Source organism: Pantherophis guttatus, chromosome 1 (genome assembly GCF_059756535.1).
Source record: "Pantherophis guttatus breed Tessera chromosome 1, ASM5975653v1, whole genome shotgun sequence".
Lineage (NCBI taxonomy): Eukaryota > Metazoa > Chordata > Lepidosauria > Squamata > Colubridae > Pantherophis > Pantherophis guttatus.
The window spans coordinates 331,202,949-331,225,813 of NC_142063.1; the positions used below are offsets into that span (position 1 = coordinate 331,202,949).

At 43.2% G+C, this 22,865-nt stretch overlaps 1 protein-coding gene across 2 annotated transcripts in view; it reads right to left on the minus strand.

Moving 5' to 3' along the window:
- Positions 1 to 3,431: 3,431 nt before the first annotated feature.
- Positions 3,432 to 22,865, minus strand: part of LOC117667478 (ras GTPase-activating protein 4-like) — an 82,949-nt gene continuing 63,515 nt past the window's right edge. The window contains exons 9-21 of one of the 2 annotated variants that reach the window (XM_034420853.3): positions 22,377 to 22,494; positions 21,265 to 21,418; positions 19,577 to 19,641; positions 19,349 to 19,461; positions 16,196 to 16,388; positions 15,344 to 15,481; positions 14,320 to 14,464; positions 13,169 to 13,338; positions 12,514 to 12,651; positions 10,116 to 10,251; positions 8,657 to 8,777; positions 6,384 to 6,439; positions 3,432 to 4,505 (exon numbers count right to left, since the gene is read on the minus strand). In XM_034420853.3, coding sequence (XP_034276744.1) covers positions 4,372 to 4,505; positions 6,384 to 6,439; positions 8,657 to 8,777; positions 10,116 to 10,251; positions 12,514 to 12,651; positions 13,169 to 13,338; positions 14,320 to 14,464; positions 15,344 to 15,481; positions 16,196 to 16,388; positions 19,349 to 19,461; positions 19,577 to 19,641; positions 21,265 to 21,418; positions 22,377 to 22,494 — 1,681 coding nt within the window. In that variant the 3' untranslated portion in view covers positions 3,432 to 4,371. The remainder of the gene's footprint in view (positions 4,506 to 6,383; positions 6,440 to 8,656; positions 8,778 to 10,115; positions 10,252 to 12,513; positions 12,652 to 13,168; positions 13,339 to 14,319; positions 14,465 to 15,343; positions 15,482 to 16,195; positions 16,389 to 19,348; positions 19,462 to 19,576; positions 19,642 to 21,264; positions 21,419 to 22,376; positions 22,495 to 22,865) is intronic. The other variant, XM_034420854.3, reaches the window with a different exon arrangement.

Below are 22,865 nucleotides of genomic sequence, written 5' to 3' on the forward strand. Positions count from 1 at the left end.
AAAAAAATTTGGATTTCACTACTGGCTGGAAGGGATCCTATAGGTCATTTAGTTCTAGTCCAACCCAACCCCCCCCCACCCTGCCCAAGTAGGAGACCCTATATCATGTCGGACAGAAATGGTCCCTTCTTGAAAGCCTCCAATGATGAAGCTCCCACAACTTCTGAAGGCAAGCTATTCCATTGGTTGATTGTTCTCATTGTCAAGAAAAATTCTCCTTATTTCTAGGTTGAAGCTCTCCTTGATCAGTTTCCATCCATTGTTCCTTGTCTGGCCATCAGGTGCTTTGGAAAATAGCTTGACCTCCTTCTCTCTGTGGCAGCCCCTCAAATGTTGGAACACTGCTATCATCTCCCCCCTGGTCCTTCTCTTCACTAGACTAGCCATGCCAAGTTCCTGTAACCGTTCTTTATATGTTTTAGCCTCCAGTCCCTTAATCACCTTGGTTGCTGTTCTCTGCAGTCCTTCTAGAGTCTCAACATCTTTTTTTATAGTGTGCTGACCAAAATTGGATGTAGTATTCCAAGTGTGGCCTTACCAAGGCTTTATAAAGTGGCATTAGTACCTCGCTTGATCTTGATTGAATCCCTGTTAATGCAATTTAGGATTGCATTTGCTTTTTTGGCTGCTGCCGCACACTGTTGGCTCATATTTAATTGGTTGCTCACTAAGACGCCAAGATCCCTCTCACAATCACTGCTATTAAGCCTGGTATCACCCAATCTATATGTGTACTTTTGGTTTTTCTTGTCTAAGTGCAAGATTTTACTTTTCTCTACATTGAATTTCATTTTATTAGATAGGACTCAGTGTTCAAGTCTGTCAAGATCCATCTGGATCATGAGCCTATTATCTTGGGTTGGCTATTCCTGCCATTTTAGAATCATCTGCAAATTTGATAAATTCCCCTTCTATTCCCTCATGTAAGTTATTTATGAAGGTATTGAAGAGTACTGGGCCTAAGACTGAATCTTGTGGTACCCCACTGCTTCCTTCCTTCCATGTAGATATAGTATATAGTACTATATCTATATCCATATAGATATAGATATAGTACTATTAAGGACTACTTGTTGAGTATGGTTTGTCAGCCAGTTACAAATCCATCTGATGGTGATGCTATCTATCCCACTTTTTTCTAGCTTACCAAGAAGTAGGTTGTGGTCTACTTTGTCAAATGTCTTGCTGAAATCTAAATATACTATGTCCACAGTATTTTGCTGCTCCACTAATGACTAATTTAGTCACTATGTCGAAGAATGAAATAAGATTGGTTTGGCACGATCTTTTTTTAACAAACCCATGCTTCATTCATTGGCACCCTTCAGTCTCAAGAGACTATGGTATCGTGCTCTGGAAAGAGGTCCTAAAACAGCATCTAGTGGGACTAAAACGGCCAATTCAAGAGTGGCAATCCCTTCCACACTGAGGGCAGATACATTCTGTCCCCTGCCCAGCCCCCAGATTTCACTGGTTCCGGGACTGCCTCTTTGTCTCAGCCTGCTGAACAAGTGTTCGAATTGGAGAAGGCCATGCTGCATCTTTAGCCTCCAAGCTGAACAATCGTAGGTCAAGGTTTCCCAGTTGTTAATGTCCATTCCCAGGACCTTTAGGTCCTTCTTGCAGATATCCTTATATCACAGCTGTGGTCTCCCTCTGAGGCGCTTTCCCTGCACTAATTCTCCATACAGGAGATCTTTCGGAATCCGACCATCAGCCATTCTCATGACATGTCCCAGCCAGCGTAGACGTCGCTGTTTCAATAGTGTATACATGCTAGAAATTCCAGCACGTTCCAAGACTGGGCTATTTGGAACTTTGTCCTGCCAGGTGATGCCAAAATTCGTCGGAGACAGCGCATATGAAAGGTGTTCAACTTTCTCTCCTGCCGTGCGTAAAGGGTCGAAGACTCACTGCAGTACAAGAGTGTGCTCAGGACTCAGGCTCTATAGACCTGGATCTTTGTATGTTCCATCAGCTTATTAAGCCATACTCTCTTTGTAAGTCTGGAAAATGTGGTGGCTGCTTTACCAATACGTTTATTCAACTCAGTATCTAAAGAGAGAGTGTCAGAGATAGTTGAGCCGAGGTACACAAAGTCATGGACGACCTCCAGTTCTTGTGCAGAGATTGTAATACAGGGAGATGAATCCACGTCCTGATGCATGACTTGTGTTAATTTCTTGTGTAAATTAACTTGTGTTAATTTGCTAATTTCTATTATTACTATACTCATTTCTAGATGTTGGCAGATCTATTTTTTTTAAATTATCTTTTCCAGTATCTTCCCAAATATTGATGTTAGGCTGCTTTGTCTGTAGTTTCCTGGGTCTGTTTTTTCCCCCTTTTTTGAAAATGGGAACCACATCAGCTCTTTTCCAGTCCTCTGGTAGTTCCCCAGTGCTCCACGACTTTTGAAAGATGTGGAACAGTGGGATAGGAGATAACATAGGATTTAGTGCTGGGTAGCTAGTTTCCCTCACATGGCAGCTATTTTTGTGAATAGTTCAGCAGACATTTGCAAAGACGCCCAAAACATGTTTTTAAAATTCCAAAAGTGCCTATCAGCCTCAAAGGTTGGTGATGCCTGAGCATTTACCATGAGGTAACCAGCAGCTTTCACAATACTCTGCAATAGCAAAATGACCACATCAGTGATGGGTTGCTACTGGTTTGCCCCAGGTTGGGCGAACCGGTGGTGGCGGCAGGAGGCTCCGCCCACCTGCCCAGACACTTGTGCACATGCGCAGAAGTTGTGCACGAGTGAAACGGTAACAAACTAAATTGAAACTACTACTGCCACATGTACAAGGTGGCATTATCACCATAGTGCCCTTCTTTTTTATTTGTATCCCAGAATATGACATAAATCTGTTGCCACATTTGTGTGATGACATCACATAGATTTTGTCATTTGCAATCCCACCTGCTCCTGTGGACATCCATGCAAATATTTGGCACTTAATATAGTTGGTTCTCAAGGGTTATGTTTGGTGATTTTGCCTGCACTTTGTATGGACAAGTATAATGAAATATGGAACTATTGATTATTCATTTAATTAGCGAGGCCGTTGTATTGTATTATTATCTCTGTACTGAAATAAGTTGGAGGTATAATTTGTATGATGTAGACTTTTTGCCATTTTTTAACATGTCCTGTTATTCCCCTCCCCCTTTCCCTTTATTTTAGCTTGTATTTTAATGTTTGATTTTGAAACTTAATAAAGATATCTGTTAAAAAAGAGAGAGAAAATAATAGATAAGTTTTCAGGTCATTCTTTGTCTGTTCGTCTCTCCTTGAGCTATGGGGGAAAAAGGATACAGGTTTTATCATGTTTTTAATCACAAAATTCCCTCTGCAATTTACATGCCAATCTGATGTCCTTCAAAGGGAGCAATTGAAAAATGTCAAACATTCATGGAGTCCTTGATTTAAAAAAAAAAGAAGCTTTATTGTACATTCAATGTTTTTGGGGTCTTGAAGGGACAGAGGATCAAGGATAAAAAATTGTGAAGCAATTTCTTCTTTCCTCACCTTCTATATTATATTAAGATCCACACCTTCATTTGTCTTACTGGATGACCCCTAGCTCTCCCCTTGTCCAAAAAAAAAAATGAATTAGACAGAGGCACCACTTTCTCTCTCTCTCTCTCTCTCTCTCTCTCTCTCTCTCACCTGGCTCAGATCTTTCAGCTGTGGATTTTGTATAACCTTTGAGCAGTTTGCTGCAGTTTTATGGTGCTCCCAAAAGTTCAAATCTGTTCTAATTCAGGGCAGCTCTTCTATGCATCAGAGCTCAGAATCTGGAAGAAACATTGCTTCTTCAAGAAATCCATTGCTAGTGAAAAAGTTCTGTTGTAAGATGGGAAATGGGACTTGCTACTTCACAAGATTCAGGCTGTTTGCTTAATGCAACACTGTATGTTTTTAGAGCGACGTAAGGAAAAGCCAGAAGGAAAGAAGATGGAAGAATGAAAGGCACAGAAATTTTACCCTACCAACCCCCAACAGAGTAACTGCATTGTTGTTGTATATTATCAAAAGCATCATGAGATCGAGAAACCCAGTCTTTTTTTTTAAAAAAAAAGAATTGTCCAATTCTGGTGGACGAACAGAGATAAAAGAGCCAATCTCAACGATCCACAGAAACTAGAGACCGAACAACTGAATTACAGAAGAAGTCCCAAAAGAAAGTTTAGGACCTTCCGAGCAAAGGGACAGTCCCTCCCATTCCATCTCAGCGGACAAAATTGCGTCCAGAGTATGTAGTTGACATTCTGAGGACGTAGCAACCATTCTGCTTAAACAGGGCAAAGGTGGAACTTGCCCCCCAAATGATTTGTGTGTGTGTAGGGTGTGGGGGGGGGGAGTCACGTCTGCAGTTCCACCAAGTGATTCTGACTCTGCTGGGCCATGTCAGTGGACTTGGAAACCTTTCGATACATTTCTTCTAAATCGTGTAGTATCTGGAAAAGCCTGAAAGGGCGGTCAGCATTTTCTGGATCTGTAGTAAGAGAGAGGGAAAAGACGAGAGGGAAGGTGAGCTAGGAAGAGATATCCAAACAACCCACTAGTCATTAGATATCTGTTAGGAAATGATAATTAACTAACTAGTTGGGTCGGCAATATATAAACCCTCAGTATAGCTTTAAGACTGTATTGCTGTATTGCATCATACTGTGTCCTGATTGGTTTGCTCTGTAGCCAATGTCCTTAAGAGGAAGCTTGATACATGGTTTGTTTCTCTTCGCTGATCATTATTGCTCTGTGCTGATCGTTACTGCTCTTTGCTGTGTTTGATACTGTTTGCAACTATTTATTGTGTATGACTACGATGACTGGTAAGAAGACTTTGTTATTGGATTATTCCTGGACTATTGTTTCTATCTTCTGTGGACTATCTACTGCTTTATCTGTGTATGACTTGAACTGTTTATTGGACTGTGCCTTATTACTATTTCCTGAAAAGTAAACACAACTCAGTGTATCTGTGTGTTGGCTGTGTTTATTCGCAACTGCTCTCAATCGCTTTCAAGTGCACACCTTGCTACTCAATGGGTTGCTCTGCAAATTCCTTAAAATATCCCTAAAAGAGGACAGCTGCGATATGTAGAATAACCTTTTTTCTATCAAGGACAGGGATGAAATTCAACCGGATCGGACCGGATCGGGCGAACCAGTAGGGACAATTTGAATCAGTTCACCAAAGCAGTAAAAATCATCCCGGTTGGCCCCGCCCACACCTGCCCGGTCACCTGGTTGACGCTCACCTCTTCCAATCACTCGCTTGGCCCTTCCGGCCGCTCAACCCATCCACCCCTCCCTCCCGGGGACTACCTTAAAGGAACAGGCTGCAGCAGCTCTGCTGTGAATGGAAGGAGAAGCATTCACTAAGCATTCACTATGACCCCTTCTCGTGCTCATACACACATTTTTTCCTACTGGGTTCTGTGGGCGTGGCTTGGTGGGGGGGTTCATGTGACTGAGTGGGCGTGAGTGACATTGAGTTGGCCACACCCACTCAATCACAGGACCCCCCACCAAGCCACGCCCACAGAACCAGTAGGGAAAAAATTTGAATGGCACAACTGATCAAGGACTATGTTTTTTTAGAGCTAATCTTCTGGAGCAGCATTGCAGGTGAGGCTGAAGGAAGCAACAGAGTAGGGAAGCTAGAAGCGGGCAGAGACACACATTCTCCCACTGACGTCCTGCAGGGGTATGTGGGAAAGACCTTGGGAGAAGGAGGGAAGAGATGCTGCCTTGGGGTAGGTCCGATAAGAGACAGCATATTAGTTGAATAGTGGGCAGGGCAAGAGGCTCAGAAGAGACCATCCTTAACCTCTCAAAATGTAAAGGAGATGGGGAAGAATTGTACTTGCAAGATTCTGTTAATGTATCTTTACAATAAAGTAGAATTAGCTCATCTGGTCATGTTTTTCTGTCTGATCTACCTGGCAGGGCTGACACCAATCTTTCAATTCACTCTACATATCTATAATATAGCTATTATATCTATAAATCCATGTCATGATAATATAGATACTAATATATGAATACATATATCTGTCCACCTCTGTTAAAGGTGTTGTGTGGACCCTGACCATTATGAACCAAAGCAACCTCAACCCAGCCACTCCATTTCAACCATTTTTTATTATTATTATTATTATTATTATTATTATTATTATTATTATTATTATTATTATTATGGTTTGTGGAACAATCAGCAGGATGTTTAGACTGGACTTGGCATCTTTATCCACCTATCTAATTATTATTTAAAGGTATTAGCAGCCCAACTCTGCCTAACAATGGATTCTGGCATTACATTTAATAATAAAATTAAATAATTAAAATTAAAATTAATTAAGTTGTGTACCTTCGCTCTGATATTTTTCACTTTTCTCCAGAATTGACAATTCTTCATACTTTTCCCTTCGGACAGTAAAAAAAGTAGAATAAGATGGAAGTTAATAAATTATACAGCAAACTTCACAGTTGGATGCATTTTGTAAATAGCACTGCAAGAAAAGGAACATTATACAATAATCACTTCAAAACTTCAATCGTTTTTCAGGTTTAAGAGAGTGTGCTGTCAGACTGGAAAAAACAGTAACTTTAAAAGCAACTTTAAGAGGGCTGGACTTCAACTCCCAGAATTCCCTAGCCAGAATTCCCCTAGGCTGGGGAATTTTGGGAGTTAAGGTCCACCCCTCTTAAAGTTGCCATGTTTGAAAAACATTGCTTTAAGCTTTTAATTTTTATCATCTATAAATGTTTCTATCAGTTGGTTTTACTAAAATCCACTTTAGGATTGCTTTCTCTGAAAAACAGACAACATGTTGTTTGCCTTCTCATCAGTGTAGTCATATAGAGCACCTCTTCACAGCATTTCAACCCTAATTTAACTGCTTTCTTTTTCTTTATAAATCTTGGTTGCAAAAAAGTTCCACCCTCGGCTGCATGAAATCATAACCTCAATTTCCTAAATGCTAATTTGTGCAGAATATAACAGAATAACAGAGTTGGAAGGGGCCTTCTAGTCCAGGGGTGGGTTCTAAAATTTTTTACTACCGGTACTGTGGGGGTGGCTTATTTTGTGGACGTGGCTTGATAGTCATGTGACAATTATTTAGGATTTAGCAGAGGTACTGGTCTACCAGGCTTTTAACTGCTTGCAGAGCTGTACCAGTCTACCCATTTGTTTTTGGAGGCACCGGTCTACTCATGTATTTTTGCAGGCACTGGTCTACTCATTTGTTTTTGCAGGCACTGGTCTACGCATTTGTTTTTGGAGGCACTGGTCTACGCATTTGTTTTTGGAGGCACTGGTCTACGCATTTGTTTTTGGAGGCACTGGTCTACGCATTTGTTTTTGCAGGCACTGGTCTACGCATTTGTTTTTGGAGGCACTGGTCTACGCATTTGTTTTTGGAGGCACTGGTCTACGCATTTATTTTTGGAGGCACTGGTCTACTCATTTGTTTTTGGAGGCACTGGTCTACGCATTTGTTTTTGGAGGCACTGGTCTACGCATTTGTTTTTGGAGGCACTGGTCTACGCATTTGTTTTTGCAGGCACTGGTCTACTCATTTGTTTTTGCAGGCACTGGTCTACGCATTTGTTTTTGGAGGCACTGGTCTACGCATTTGTTTTTGGAGGCACTGGTCTACGCATTTGTTTTTGGAGGCACTGGTCTACGCATTTGTTTTTGGAGGCACTGGTCTACGCATTTGTTTTTGGAGGCACTGGTCTACTCATTTGTTTTTGCAGGCACTGGTCTATGCATTTGTTTTTGGAGGCACTGGTCTACGCATTTGTTTTTGGAGGCACTGGTCTACGCATTTATTTTTGGAGGCACCGGTCTACCACCAAACTGCCTTTTACCACTGATCAGCTGTAGGGCGGCCCTTTGAAGCCCCACGGCAAGAGTTTAAACAGTTTTTTTCCTTCTAGCCGATCAGCTGGGACTGGGGTGGCGGGGGATGGGGGGGCAGAACCGGTTCGGTGACGTCATATCATCACCGCTACTGGCTCAGCGGAACCGGGCCAAACCGGGAGGAACCCACCACTGATCTAGTCCAACCCCCTGCTCAAGCAGGAGACCCTATACCATTTCTATCCAGTCTCTTCTTGAAAGCCTCCAGTGATGAAGCAACCACAGTTTCCAAATGCAAGCTCTCCCATTGGTTGATTGTTCTCACTGTAAGGGAATTTCTCCCTAGTTCTAGGTTGAATCTCTCCTTGATCAGTTTTCATCCATTGCTCCTTGTCTTGCCTTCGGGTGCTTTGGAAAATAGGTTGTCCTCCTCTCTGTGACAGCCCCTCAAATATTGAAAAACTGCTATCATGTCACCCTTGGTCCTTCTTTTCATTAAACTAGACATACCCAGTTCCTGCAACTGTTATTCATATGTGTTAGCCTCCAGTCCCCTAATCACCCTGGTTCCTCTTCTCTGCCCCCTTTCTAGAGTAGTTGATTGAGGATGATTATAGTCTGATAATTGGGGTTATTTCTTGGCAACTACACAGCCTTGTTTTAAATGACTCATGTAGCACCATCCAGGCCCATGAAGAATGAAAAGCCAAAGTACCCCAGTTTTACAAGAATGCTTCAGCATTGGGAGAGCAAGGCATGGTCGGTCAAGTCACCTCATTACTTCTTGAGTTGCAAGCAGATGCTGGAATATCAGCTGAGCCTCCAAGTCAGGATCCAAGGGATCGTTCCATTCCCGCAGAGTAACTCCATGCCGAGTTTTGTCACAACCAAGACCTTCAAAGCAGAGAAGGGAGCAGTGAAACCATTCTGTTCCAATTTTGGAGAATTATCTTGCTGACAAAGAGACCTACATAGTTCCAAGCAGAGGTGGGTTTCAGCAGGTTCTGACCAGTTCTGGAGAACCGGTAGCAGAAATTTTGAGTAGTTTGGAGAACCGGTAAATACCACCTCTGACTGGCCCCGCCCCCATGTATTCTCTGCCTCCTGAGTCCCAGCTGATCAGGAGGAAATGGGGATTTTGCAGTAACCTTCCCCTGGATTGGGGAGGGAATGGAGATTTTACATTATCCTTCCCCTGGAGTGGGGTGGGAATGGAGATTTGACAGTATCATTCCCCTGCCATGCCCACCAAGCTATGCCACACCCACCAAGCCATACCACACCCACCAAGCCACACCCACAGAACCAGTAATTTGAAACCCACCACTGGTCCCAAGCTATAGGTCAGAGGTCTTCAAACTTGGCAGCTTTAAGACTTGTGGACTTCAACTCTCAGAATTCTCCAGCCAGCATAGCATAGCTGGCTGGAGAATTCTGAGAGTTGAAGTCCACAAATCTTAAAGCTGCCAAGTCTGAAGATCTCTGCTATAGGTAGTCCTTGACTTAACAACTACAATAGGGGCCAGAAAACTCATTATTAAGTAATGTGATTATTATGGGAGGCATTACATGACCTTATTTTATGACTGTCTTTCTATGATTTGCCATAGTCATTCAGTGAGAATCCCAGAATGTGCCTTATGATCTTCTTTGCTGGCTTTCTCATTGACTTTGCAGGTGGGGAAGCAAACAGCTGGGAAGGTTGCAAACGACGATCATGTGATCGTGGGACACGGCAACTGCTGTAAATGTGTGACAGTTGCTCAGCATTTGAATCACGATCACGTGGCTGCAGGGACTCTCTGATGGGCCGGTCACAAGTACTTTTTTACTCCTTGCAGTCCTTCCCTTCTCTTCCCCACCAATCCAGTCAGAACTGAAGAAGCTTCTTAGATGAGAAGCGAAACATCTTCAGAGAAAAACCAGAAAGTCCAACTGACCCTTGAAAAAGCACCTTTGGGACAACCATGACCTAGATGACTGAGAATTTCCATAAACATTTAGTTCTGGGAAGGACCATCATAATTTTAAACGGTTGGCAAGCGAGTGATGGTTACACAAGGAGTACTTGTACATTTTTCTTTTCTATAGTTTTTCTTTTTTAAAAAAAGCTATATCTTGATATATATTAACATAAACTTACGAAAAAAAACATTGTCATACAAATTCCCACACCCAGAAATATGGGAGAAAAGGAAGGCAGTACAGTAGCATTGCCAAAGTATGCAATACCTGCTTTGTCCTTTAGGTGGCAGCAGCTCCATTTGTCACCTCTGAAAACTCCTGGGTGATAGGAGCATAGCATTCCCACGTTGTTCCCACAGACTTTCCGTAAGGCTGAGAGCCACTGGCTCAGCTCGTTCACACACTGTAAAACAAGGCAAGGCAGAAGGATATCAATGCCATGGATTCTTCTGACTGGATATAGCCAGGGCCTTTAATAACATATTCCCCCTTTCTCTGCCCTACATCTAGGGCAGGGGTCTGCAACCTTAAACACTCAAAGAGCCATTTGGACCCGTTTCCCACAGAAAAGAAAACACCGGGAACCACAAAACCCTTCCCATGCCTGACTATTTCTTGAGCGGCCACAAAACTAGCATATGTAGTTGAATTAAACGTTCTGTTTTCTTCTGAAACTTTTCTTTTCTTGGATTTATCCATGGTTGGCCTGCCGGGGGTTGAAAAGTTCAATAAATCACATGCCAGTGGGTGTCGCACATTGGCTGTTGTGACACATATTTTGAGTGACAGGGAACCGCAGCAGAGGGGTGAAAGAGCCACATGCGGCTCCAGAGCTGCAGGTTGCTGACCCCTGGTCTAGAGAAACAGATTCTACAAGGCCCAGGCTGTGGGTTTTGCATACACTTGCTTGACCAGAGAAAACTGCAAGTCAGTAGAAAGCAGCGTGGACATAAAAGTCAGGAAGCCAATGTTGAGCTACTTTCAATTCCCTTAAAAGATACACACCTTCAATCTTGTTCACTATGACATTCGTACACAAGAGAATAGAAATAACAGGATGCTTGAACCGTAGTTAATACTTAAGCCATGCATATTAAAATTAACCAATGATGAAATGCAAATACAGACCAGATTCACACCTGATTCATTTATTTTCCAAATTTTCTATGAAACCGTTTGATGCAATGGTTTCACGGTCTAATTAAATGTCAATGCTTAATATAGGTTCTGTCAACTGCAAAAGTGATTTAATTGACCCAACGTTCAAAGATGATTATAATTAGCTAGAGACAGATCATTTCTTTTTGGGGGTGGATGGCGTTAAATTAATTTAATAAACTCCTTTCATGGTATGTAAGCTACTTACTGGAGGGCTACCTGGCTTTGTTATCAGTCATTATTGAGACAAAGACCTAGAGAGGAATGCAAAAATGGAATTTCTTTTGGCACTCTGTCTCTGTGGTCATTTGTTTTCATCTACTGCAGTCAAACCTTTCCATGGTGGTGTTCAGCCTAACAGAAACACCATCAAATGAGTCATCCCAAATTAGCTATTGGCTCACAGAGCTGAAATTATTGAGGTTAACCCTAAGCCTAACTGATGCCTGGATCGGTCAGGCCTGGAAGCCATCTTTTGCATTGGGCCTTCAGGCCTGCCACATTTACTACTGGGGGAAACTGGGAGGGGGATTGTATGGAGTATGAGTGATATATAGTCATAATAACATTCCTTTCTCCGAAAGTCAAGGACATCTTGCCTTGCACCTGGAGGGTTGGAACTGGGAGGTATCTCCAGTTGGGACGGTGCTTTGATTGGACTACGTGATGGACTTGTGGGTGCTGGGCAGGGACTTGAACTTTCTTTTGGGTGGGGAAAACCTGGAAGCTTTCAGATTTGGGTTTTCCCAGATGTGCCAATATGACATCTCTAATAAAATGGATCTTTGAGGAAACTCAAGTTTCGGAGTCTTCTTTCATTGGGGGTGTTACTTGGAACCCTGACATTAACCCGAATCTCTTTTAAAAATTCAACCAGCTCTCCGAATACCGGGGTGCTCTCTGGGGTCCTGAGCCCTGAATCCCGACCCAAAACCGAGCAGCATGAAGACTCAGGGAAGATGGGACAGGATCATTCTCACGATGTAAATAAGGCCTATGCTATTGTTAAATTCTCATAAAAAGTAAAGTGTCTCTCAACTTAAATTCATCTCCTGGTGAATTCATTGATACATCCAAATACTTTTCTTGCAGCAGAATGAAGTTAGCTTCCTGCTGTCTTGTTTGGGGACATTTTGACTATAGCCTGAGATTTCCTAGTGGTTTCCCTTCCAGATATTTACCAGACCTGACTCTGCTTAGTTTCTAAACCTAGACAAAGATGCCCAGGTAGGTGCTACACCTGTTGGGGCAAAGTATCAATGGGGTGCCTTTTTTTCCCCCTTAAAACATTTTGATTCCCTTGCATTTTATTTGAAAGCATCTCTGTTTTGCAGATGTGAGAAACCTCTGGATTCTATATATTTATTTGCCGATTTATATAGCTGCTCATCTCCTGAAACAAGTGGCATGTTGTATCTATCAATACAACTTTTGTCATGGGGTCACCCAGATGAATTCTTGCTCCTCCCTTCCCATCCGAACAAAATGTGACTTGTTGTATCTTCACCTTGCACTGCAGGTAAGCTGTGTCTTCTTGCCCAGCATCATTAGTGTAGATGATCTGCATGACATGGGAGATACCAAAACTCTTCTCCTCTACTTTCTCAGCTGCCCGGATGCTAGTCAGTGGCACAAAGGAGCTTTTCTGAAAGGAAATCCCATAAATATACATTCAAGAAACCTTGAGTCAAATGGAAACCAACTTTCTCTTGCATTTGTGAATCCAACCAAATGCTTCCAACAACCCTTTCCCCTAGGAGCCACTAGTATTCTGGAGAAGACTCTCTAATCATGAAGATTCTATATCATCACAATAGGTAATACTTAAAAGTAGAGTTTTCTTCCTCCATGAATTTGACAAATCCTCTTTTAAAGTTTCCCTCAAATGGAAAACACTTAAAAAGGTAAAGGCAGGGGTGGGCTACTGGGGGTTCAGAAGAACCTCTAGCTAAGATTCTGTGCAATTCGGAGAACCCCCAAATACCACTCCTGGCTGGCCCCATCCACCCTGCCCTGCCCTTACCAGGAGTCACCACGCCAGAGGTGGGTTGCCCCCAGTTTGGACTGGACTCCCCAAGTTACAGAGGGTTTCAAGAAAAGTGATTTCAGCAAGGACAATGGCCGGAGCCTCTGGTAGTAGCCAATCTCTATTCTTTACCTACCTTGGAGTTGGGTGTCTTGGCGCAGGTGAGAGCCTCGTGTGTTAATGAGAAATAGAACTTCTTGAAGGAGAACGAGAGGAGAGGCCCCTTGCTTCTCGCCTTGTGGATGAACAGGTACCCTTCTTTTACAACCTGAGGTTGCAGGGAGATGGGCTTCTGCAGGTCTAATTCTGTAATTTAACATCCGCAGCAAGTGAACGCAATATACGTGCATGTGGTTTTGAATGAGCAGGAAATAATAACACTAGTTATTATAATAACACTAGTTATGAAAAGAAGGACTGGGGTGACATGATAGGAGTGTTCTGATATCTCAGGGGCTGCCACAAAGAAGAGGGAGAGGCTATTCTCCAAAGCACCTGAGAGCAGGACAAGAAGCAATGGGTGGAAATTAATCAAGGACAGAAGGAACTTAGAACTAAGGAGAAATTTCCTGATAGTTAGAACAATTAATCAGTGGAACTACTTGCCTCCAGAAGTTGTAGGTGCTCCAACACTGGAAGCTTTTAAGAAGATGTTGGATAACCATTTGCCTGAAGTGGTGTAGGGTTTCCTGTCTAAGCAGGGGGTTGGACTAGAAGACCTCCAAGGTCCCTTCCAACTCGGTTATTCTATTCTAGTAATAACACAAGTTGGCAGAGAATCATGAGATACAATCTGCTGCCTTCATTGCTAACCTCAGTCCTGCTTATATATAATCTGTGTTCTGGCTTGTTGCTAACTGGGAATGTTCCTGCATGGTGTCTTACTCAAAGCCATTAGTGAAGCCACCCGGCTCTACTGCCCTCCCCTCTTTGAATGATACCAAGGGTGGGAAACCAGGCTCATCCATAGGAGTTTGCTATTTTGGTGCTCAACTTGGTTTTTTGTCCTTGGGATACAAGCTCTGCAGCTTTTGTATATGCATGAGATATCGCAATATATATACAAAAGGATTGTAAATCACTTTTTTCTTAGGCTGACATAACTCTGAACTGTCGTTAAACAATTGGTCATAAATTGGGGACTGCCGTACTAAGAAAGAAATGGGATTAGGCGCTAAATTTCAGATGCCAGTAAACTACCCTCTGGCTGATGGCTCAGAGAAAGCACTCTGCTGCTTGCAGTAACCAGAACATTTCTTAATTTGTTTGGCTTTATCAAGCATTTACCATCTTTCTCCTCAATGTCAATGAGCTGCAGGATGAACTGCTTCATCTGGGCAACACCGCGTTGAATGGTGGCTTGCAGAGGGGCCATCCATGCTTCCTTGGTGCGGCTGATGCTGTTGTCCATGTTCCCCACGTTTTGGACAGCCTGGCCCAGCGGAAAATCAGAACAAGTTACTACAACTCAAGAACAAGCTTCACCCAGATTGAGAGAAAGCCAGAATGGTTTGCAGTGAAGAGAATGCTGGGACTCAATTCAATGCCTGGAATACACTACCTGACTCTGTGGTTTCATCCCAAAACCCCCAAAATTGTAACCTTAGACTGTCTACTGTTGACCTCACCCCATTCCTAAGAGGTCTGTAAGGGGTGTGCATAAAAGCACTAGCATGCCTACCATCCCTGTCCTAATGTTTCCTCTACTTATATCTATTTTATGTATTCAATTCATGCTTATAATTATATAAATTACCTAATACGTTCTTGACAAATAAATAAATAATAAATAAATGAAGGGGATTGAGTCTTAAATAGCCACCTAGTCCAATATAATCAGGAGTCATGTTTAACTCAAGGGGAGAGGAGGGAAGGGGGAAGGGAGTGGGGAGGAGGAGAGTGGGGAGGAGGAGAGGGAGAGAGGAAGGGGAGAGGGAGGGAGAGGAAAGGGGAGGAGGAGAGGGGAATAAGAGAGGAGAGTGGGGAGGAGGAGGTGGAGAGGGAGAGGGGAACAGGAGAGGGTGAGGATAGGGGAATGGGGAGGAGGAGAGGGTAGGGGAGAAGGGAGTGAGGAGGACAAGAAGGAAAGAGGGAGAGGGGAGGAGGAGAAGGGGAGGGGGGTGGGAAGTGGGGAGGAGGAGACAAGAGAGGGAGAGGGGAAGGGGAGGGGGAAGAAAGGGGAAGGAAAGCAAGATGAGATGAAATAAGAAACTAGAAAAGAGAACAGGGACATTTGACAAGAGTCAAAAAAAGGACCCCTTTTTGGACATCATCAGGCTATTAAGAGCATCTCTTCTGGGACAGGTCTTACCTTGGCTAGCAGAAGCAGAGCCCGGCTGATATGAGCATCGGCGTGCTTCTCCCGTAGGTGGAAGAGTTTGGGGGACATAATGGCTGGAGAGAAGAATCGTAGGCAGAGGAAGCTGGTGATGGCAATGAATTTCACATTCTGCAAGTGCGGAAGGATAGAGTTTTTGAAAAGGGATGGAAAGAAACCAAGGACAAAAACAATCTGACAGGCAATACCAAAATCTCTCTGTTTGGTGTCTCGGAGAAAAGGAGAGTGGTAAGAATTATTTAACCAATAAGATATTGGTTAAAAACACCATCAAATCCCTGCTGAATGGGACTGTAAGATCCTGCTGCTTTTCTTCCCACAAGTTGCTTTACCTGACAAAGAAGCGGAAGACTTACAAAAGAATTTGGAATTACAAAAGAATTACAAAGAGTTTACAAAATTATAATGCCACATTCCCGGAGGGGGAGCGAGATTGAGTTAGAACAGGGATGTCAAACACAAGGCCCTGGGGCCGGATCCGGCGCATGGGGTATTTAGATCTGGCCCGTGGGGCCACCCTGGAAACAGCAAAAGACTGATTTGCAGAGGTTTTGCCAGCGAAAATGGGCTCCCGAGCTCCGTTTTCACTGGCAGAGGGTTGCAGGAGGCCGTGGCAGCCAAAAACAGAGCTCGGGAGCCCGTTTTCGCTTGCAGATCGCTCGGGCCACCACAGGCGCTCCCAATATGAGTGACATTGAGCTGGCCACACCCACTGGCCACGTCCCCCATCCTCCCCCCGAGGTCAAACACAACCCTGATGCAGCCCTCAATGAAATTGAGTTTGACACCCCCTGAGTTAAAGGAGTCTAACTCTGCCCAACTGACCTGATTTTTCTCCTCAGGGAACCGTTCTCCAACTCTCTTGAAAAGGAGCTGAAAAGTGGCCCGGATGACTGGAGGGCACATTTTGGCAGACCTGGTGATGGTGTTGAGTAGGTCGGTCAGATACGACTGAAGGAGCTGGCCGCTATGCTGGATCACCTCACTTTCACTGTGGATCCGGTGAAGGCTAGAGCACCTGGAGCAAGAAACGAAAGATCACCAAATAACTCAGAGCTTTCCTGTATGCCATTCAACAGCCATCTTGGATTACCAAAAATGCAGAAGCCAATCAGAGTGATGTCACAGTCAAAATGGCTGTCCCAAAAGTGCTTTCTTCAAGAGGCAACTGTACGTTCTTTCTTTTTCCTTGAAAATGGTTTGCTTCTCATCTAAGAAGCTGCTTCAGTTCTGAGAAACTGAGCAAAAACAAAGAAAGTCCAGTTGCCTCTTGAAAAAAGCACCTTTGGGACAACCCTGACTTGGATGCCTGAGAATCTCCATAGACGTTCAAAATGGTTGCTTCATGCCCTGAATAATCCATCAGTTTGCTGGAGAGTAGCGGGTGAATGACTTATTATATCATTAGAATCGGAGGAGGCTTTTTAACTTGGTGTTTCTCAACCTTAGCAATTTTAACCTGATGGATTTCAACTCCCAGAATTCCTCATGTCGGCTGGAAATCTGATATATGTGTACATATATATATCTATATCTATCTGATATACATATACTCCTGTAGCTACATACACTTAAGGAGAAAAATAATGCAGAGAAATTGCTAATTAATACTGACTTTTTGGAAGAATAGGAATTGACTACTAAAGAAACAATGACACAATTCAACATACTTACCAGAAAAGTAAACAGGCTAATTAAATGTGGGGGGAAAGTCTTTGCTGGTTCATGCTAGATAGATTGGTATTGTTTCACCAATCTATCAATCAATCAATCTCTGGATGCACTAGAAACATGATAGCGCTCTCTCTCTCTCTCTCTCTCCCCTCCCCCCACTCCCTCTCTCTCCTGTCCATCCATCATCTATCTATCTATTTATCTATCTATCTATCTATCTATCTATCTATCTATCTATCTATCCATCCATCCATCCATCCATCCAGTGGTGGAATGCTACTGGTTTAACAACCAGTTCGGTGAGCGTGCACGTGCGCCTAAGGCGCTTGCGCATAGCACTGAAAATGGAACATTTAGAAGCTCAGCTGCTTACCTTCCAAGTCAGCAACAGTAAGTATAACAGCGGGGGGGGCAGGGGGGCAGGGAAATCAGTTATGCCGCATGACTGAGATGAGCTACAAAGCAGGAAATAAAGGACAGTGGGGTGGGTGGGTGGGGCCAATTGATTGTCAGCGCTACCAATTCACCTAAAACAGTCTGAACCGGCTGAATTCCACCTCTATATCTATCTATTATCTATATCTATCTATCTATCTATCTATCTATCTATCTATCTATCTATCTATCTATCTATCTATCTATTATCTATCTATCTATCTATCATCTATCTATCTATCTATCTATCTATCTATCTATCTATCTATCTATTATCTATCTATCTATCATCTATCTATTTATCTATCATCTTTCTATCTATCTATCTATCATCTATTATCTATCTATCATCTATTAATCTATCTATCTATCTATCTATCTATCTATCTATCTATCTATCTATCTAATCTCTTCCATCCAAGAAGATAACCAAGAATTCTGTCTCATTCATTCTTGGTTCTACAGAGCCACTATAAATGCTGTGAAGGAAGCAAGGCCATTCCATATTCAAAGTGTCAGCAGAATACTCAGTGTAACTTGTCTACCAGCCACAAAATTCAAATGTTCTAAAATTATGTTGCCTGATAGATGTTTTCATCCCAAACACCCCAAGCAACAAGACAATGAGAATCACCTCTAGCAAGCACTAGGATTCAAGACCCACTTTATTTCCTTGATAAACAGGTCAGGTTTTTATTATGCATAATTATATAAATCCTCCAGACTTTGCATTTTTATCCCTGAACAGCATCCAGGTAATGTTGTGGCCCGCCAGCTGCCAGCTCTGCTGGCAGCAGACTCGGACAATGAGGAGGTTGGGGAAGAACTTGGGCCTGTTCTGGAGCTTGGGGAAGGCTCTGATGGATGCTCAGTGTTGGACACAGAGCTAGACCCAGGACCGTCTGGCATTTCCCAGCCAGAGAGGCAGCTGCCTTTGGAGTCAGAGATGAGTGAGGAGGAGGAACAGCTGGGGCCTGTTCCAGATACACGTATGCGCAGAGCAGATAGGAGAGGTGAACAACGGAGGACAATGAGCCGGCTCGGGAAGCAAAACAAATGTGGACGCTGACTGGCCCCTCCCTGGCTGGGGAATAAATAGGAGGAAAGGGGAGTGGTTTGGTTGTCGCAGACAACCGTTCGCATTTCTGGAAAGTTTGCCCGTGTGTTTCATGCAAGAAAGACTGCCTTGCCAGAACCGAGGTTTGTCTATTTCTCTGTTTGAACTGACTTAATTTGCAGCCTCCCGGCTGGGAGCTCACAACCTTGCATTTATCATAACGAGCATAAGGACCATTGTTTCAGTTAACTTCTTGCAGGACTCTTGACTGGACTTTCTGTTGGTGAATGAGGTTAATTCCCAGTGTGTAAATAATGAGGGTTTTTTCTTTGCAGGGAGTCTGTTTCTGGCTTCTGCGAAGGCTGTGTCAGAACAGGTAAAGAATGTGAATGTCTGACACTGACAAAACTTTCCCTCAGTTGTCTTAGGCACTAACATGCTGGCAAACCAAGATTTTTAAAAAATCTTCTAACCTAAAATATATTTAACATCAAAAATGGCATATTTCAAAGAAACACATCAGCATTATTTCGCAGAATGCATTTGGGAATCAAATCAGCCATTTTTGAAGAAATTGGGATGGAAAATAACAATCTTGGCGAGCAAGAGCCCCCATCTACCACCCCAGTTTCCATTCTGGTAAATGGGAGGGTTGTGATTGATAATGCTCATAAGGGCTGCCATTTTGTGAAGGCACCCACAACCACTTCTCAAGGTTTTGTGTCCACTGGCTCAAAAATGGCGAGGCCCTTGACTATAAGTCTCTCCTTCACAGAGAGGCCTCTCCACTGTTGCTCCTTCCTTCTTCCTACCCGATCTCCTTGCTTTCCACTTTGCTGGGATCTAGTTCAATGTATCTCTTCTCTTCAAACATTCGGTTGATTGACGGCTTAAGGATTCGATGGAGGTATTGCATACCTGCTACCTACAGAGTCAGAGATTAGAGGCACAGCAGCAGATAGTGAGCTTCATAATCAGAAACTGGTAGGAAGAGCCTCCCACCACCCGTCATAGAAGGAAGGCAGCATCCCACAAAGTACCTTCAGAAATGACTCCATAGACTTAGAAGCTAAAGAGTTGCTCCGAAACAACGTGTTGGGCTCAACTGAAACACAGAAAGTGATTTATGATCGGTCACTGATCTATACACCCTTTCAACCACTTATGAAGAAAAACAGGATGACTTGCTATCTGCTGATTACATTTTGACCCTTGAAAGGGTCAAGACATCTTTCATTGGTTGTCCCCTTTGATTCAGCTATAAAGTAAAGGTAAAGGTTCCGCTTGCACATATGTGCTAGTTGTTCCCGAATCTAGGGGGCGCTGCTCATCACCTTTTCAAAGCCGAAGAGCCAACCCTGTCCGAAGACGTCTCTGTGGTCATGTGGCTGGCATGACTAAACGCCAAAGGCGCATGGAATGCTGTTACCTTCCCACCAAAGGTGGTCCCTATTTTTCTACTTGCATTTTTTACATGCTTTTGAACTGCTAGGTTGGCAGAAGCTGGGACAAGAAACGGGAGCTCACCCCGTTACGTGGCACTAGGGATTCGAACCGCTGAACTGCCGACCTTTCAATCGACAAGCTCAGAGTCCTAGCCACTGAGCCACCACATCCCTTGATTCAGCTTTCTCTTTCTCTTAGATGATAGAAGCAGCAAAAGTGATTGTCTGAAATGAATATGATAGTCATCTTTGCCATCACTTTCATGCTTTCAAATGCCATGCTTTCAAATATTTTTTTTTGCCTACTCAGAAAGCTTCCCTCTTTTTCATATTGATTGCTTTCTTCCCTTATATCTTATTTCAGATATTCCCTCCTTTCTGCATTCTCTTTTCCTTACCTTCTGCTGCCCATCCTGCCTACCCAGAAAGCTTCTAAATACCTTGACAATTCCAAATTGAAGGCAAAGGAGTTTGGCCACAACTAAATCGACCACAATACTTGTTGGGATTAAGAGACAAGAAAGGACAGACAATTAATAAACTGAGTGGGATAGCTTTAGCATGTCCAATGGCTGCATTTACACAAAATTCTGTATACCCAAATAACAAAACGTGTCCTTATATAGCATGCTGTACCAAAATGGGAAAAAATTATTTAACATAGTGTAGCATATAAATACGTAGCATGTTGGCTTACATGCTACATATTAAGATATCACATGGAACCACAAATTGCTACTAGTTTAGCTAGGGGTCAGCAACCCGTGGCTCTGGAGCCACATATGGCTCTTTCATCCTTCTGCTGCGGCTCCTTGTCGCTGGTCGGCTCCACAATTGATAGGGCTTTCAGTTAGGACAGGTAGAGGAAAAAGGACTTCCGGTCAGCTCCAGAATTGAACGGGGGGCTTTGTGGCTCTTTGAGTGTTTAAGGTTGCCGACCCCTGGTCTAACCCCTTTGAACCCACACACCTTTGTGGTATTAAATACCACTCTTCATGGTATTTAATTTATTACATGTATAGCTGATGAAAATCGGAATGAACTCTTGGCAGTTTATGTGACAGAAGCAGTATTAAAATAGCCATGGTTTCATTAACATGAAAAGCAATTAAAACAAACTCAACACCCCCAATCACACAAGACACACACACACCCCAAGAAAATTGCAGGAATTTTTCCAAGCAGTCACCAAGGAGCCAACACTGACTCAAAGGCACCCTCCCCTCCCACACACACAAAATCGTAGTATAAAGGGATGTGTTCCCTCCTGCCCTGGTCCTTACAGGTTCTGTCCAACTCCAGTTTGAAGAGGAGATCCAAGAACTCTTTAATCAAGCCTTGGCCCAAGAAGAGCTTGACTAGGTTCACCGCCAGTTCCTGTCTGCATTCAGCTGTTGTGGTCTCATCAATCAGAGTTATTAGGTGCACTTTCTCGTTCTGTAAGGAGAAGAGCGTGGGCCGAGGAAATACATTTCACGGAGAAGTTAACACACATTAATTTCAGAAGGGGAGGGTGTATTTTTCATAAAAACGTGATGTTTTGTGCGTCCCTTTGAACATAACCGTCTGCATTTTCTGTTTTATCAAGCACATTTGCATCACACGTACAGCCTTTGTGCAGCTGCCTTTCATTCCAGTTTTTCCCCCAAACGCCATCACTCTGCTAAACAAATAATTCCCTCAATGCTGTCAAACTAGTTACTAAATCTGCACTACTATTAATCTTCTCATCGTTCCCGTCACCCATCTCCTTCCACTTATGACTGCATGACTGTAACTTTGTTGCTTGGATCCTTACAATTTATATTGATATTGTTTCCTGATTGCTTATTTGAACCCTATGACTATCATTAAGTGTTGTACCTTATGATTCTTGATGAACGTATCTTTTCTTTTATGTACACTGAGAGCATATGCACCAAGACAAATTCCTTGTGTGTCCAATCACACTAGGCCAATAAAGAATTCTATTCTATTCTATTCTATTCTATTCTATTCTATTCTCTATTCTATTCTTACGACCGTTACAACATCCCCATGGTCACGTGATCAAAATTCACACGCCGGGCAACTGACTAATATTTATGATGGCTGCAGCAGCCTGGGATCACACGATCCCTTTTCTGAAAGCAAAGTCAATGGGAAAGCCAGATGCACTTAACAAACGTGATATTAACTGAATACCTGCAGTGATTCACTTAACAACTGTGGCAAGAAAAGTCATAAAAGGGAACAAAACTCACTTAACAAATACCTCACTAAGAAACAGAAATTTTGGGCTCAATTGTGGTTGTAAGTCAAGGACTACCGATATAGTCTCCTGCTAAAGCACAGGGTTGGACTAGAAGACCTCCAAGATTTCTTCCAACTCTGTTCTTCTGTTATTCCGTCTCACCTTTATCCCTGCTTTAACTTCCTGGCACAACAGCTCAATAAGAGGCTGGTAGTAGATGGATTGCAGAACCATCTCATCCCGAAGCTGCACCTGGAGATGTAAGGAGCCTAGATTCCCTCTGAAACACATGGAAAAATAAGGATATTAGATGTACTTTATAAGCTGGTTACCACTTTCCTAACATTTGGGGATGGTAGACACATTTCAGTTTGGTCTCATGGAATAGGAGTTCAGTGGATGAACTCATGGAATATTTCTCATAGGCATCTCCACACCAGTGGTGGGATTCAAAAATTTTTACTACCAGTTCTGTGGGCATGGCTTGGTGGGCAAGGCAGGGGAAGGATACTGTAAAATCTCCATTCCCTCCCCACTCCAGGGGAAGGATACTGCAAAATCCCCATTTCCTCCCAATCAGCTGGGAGGCAGAGAATAGATGGGGGCGAGTCGAGTCGAGTCAAAGGTGGTATTTACCGCTTCTCCGAACTA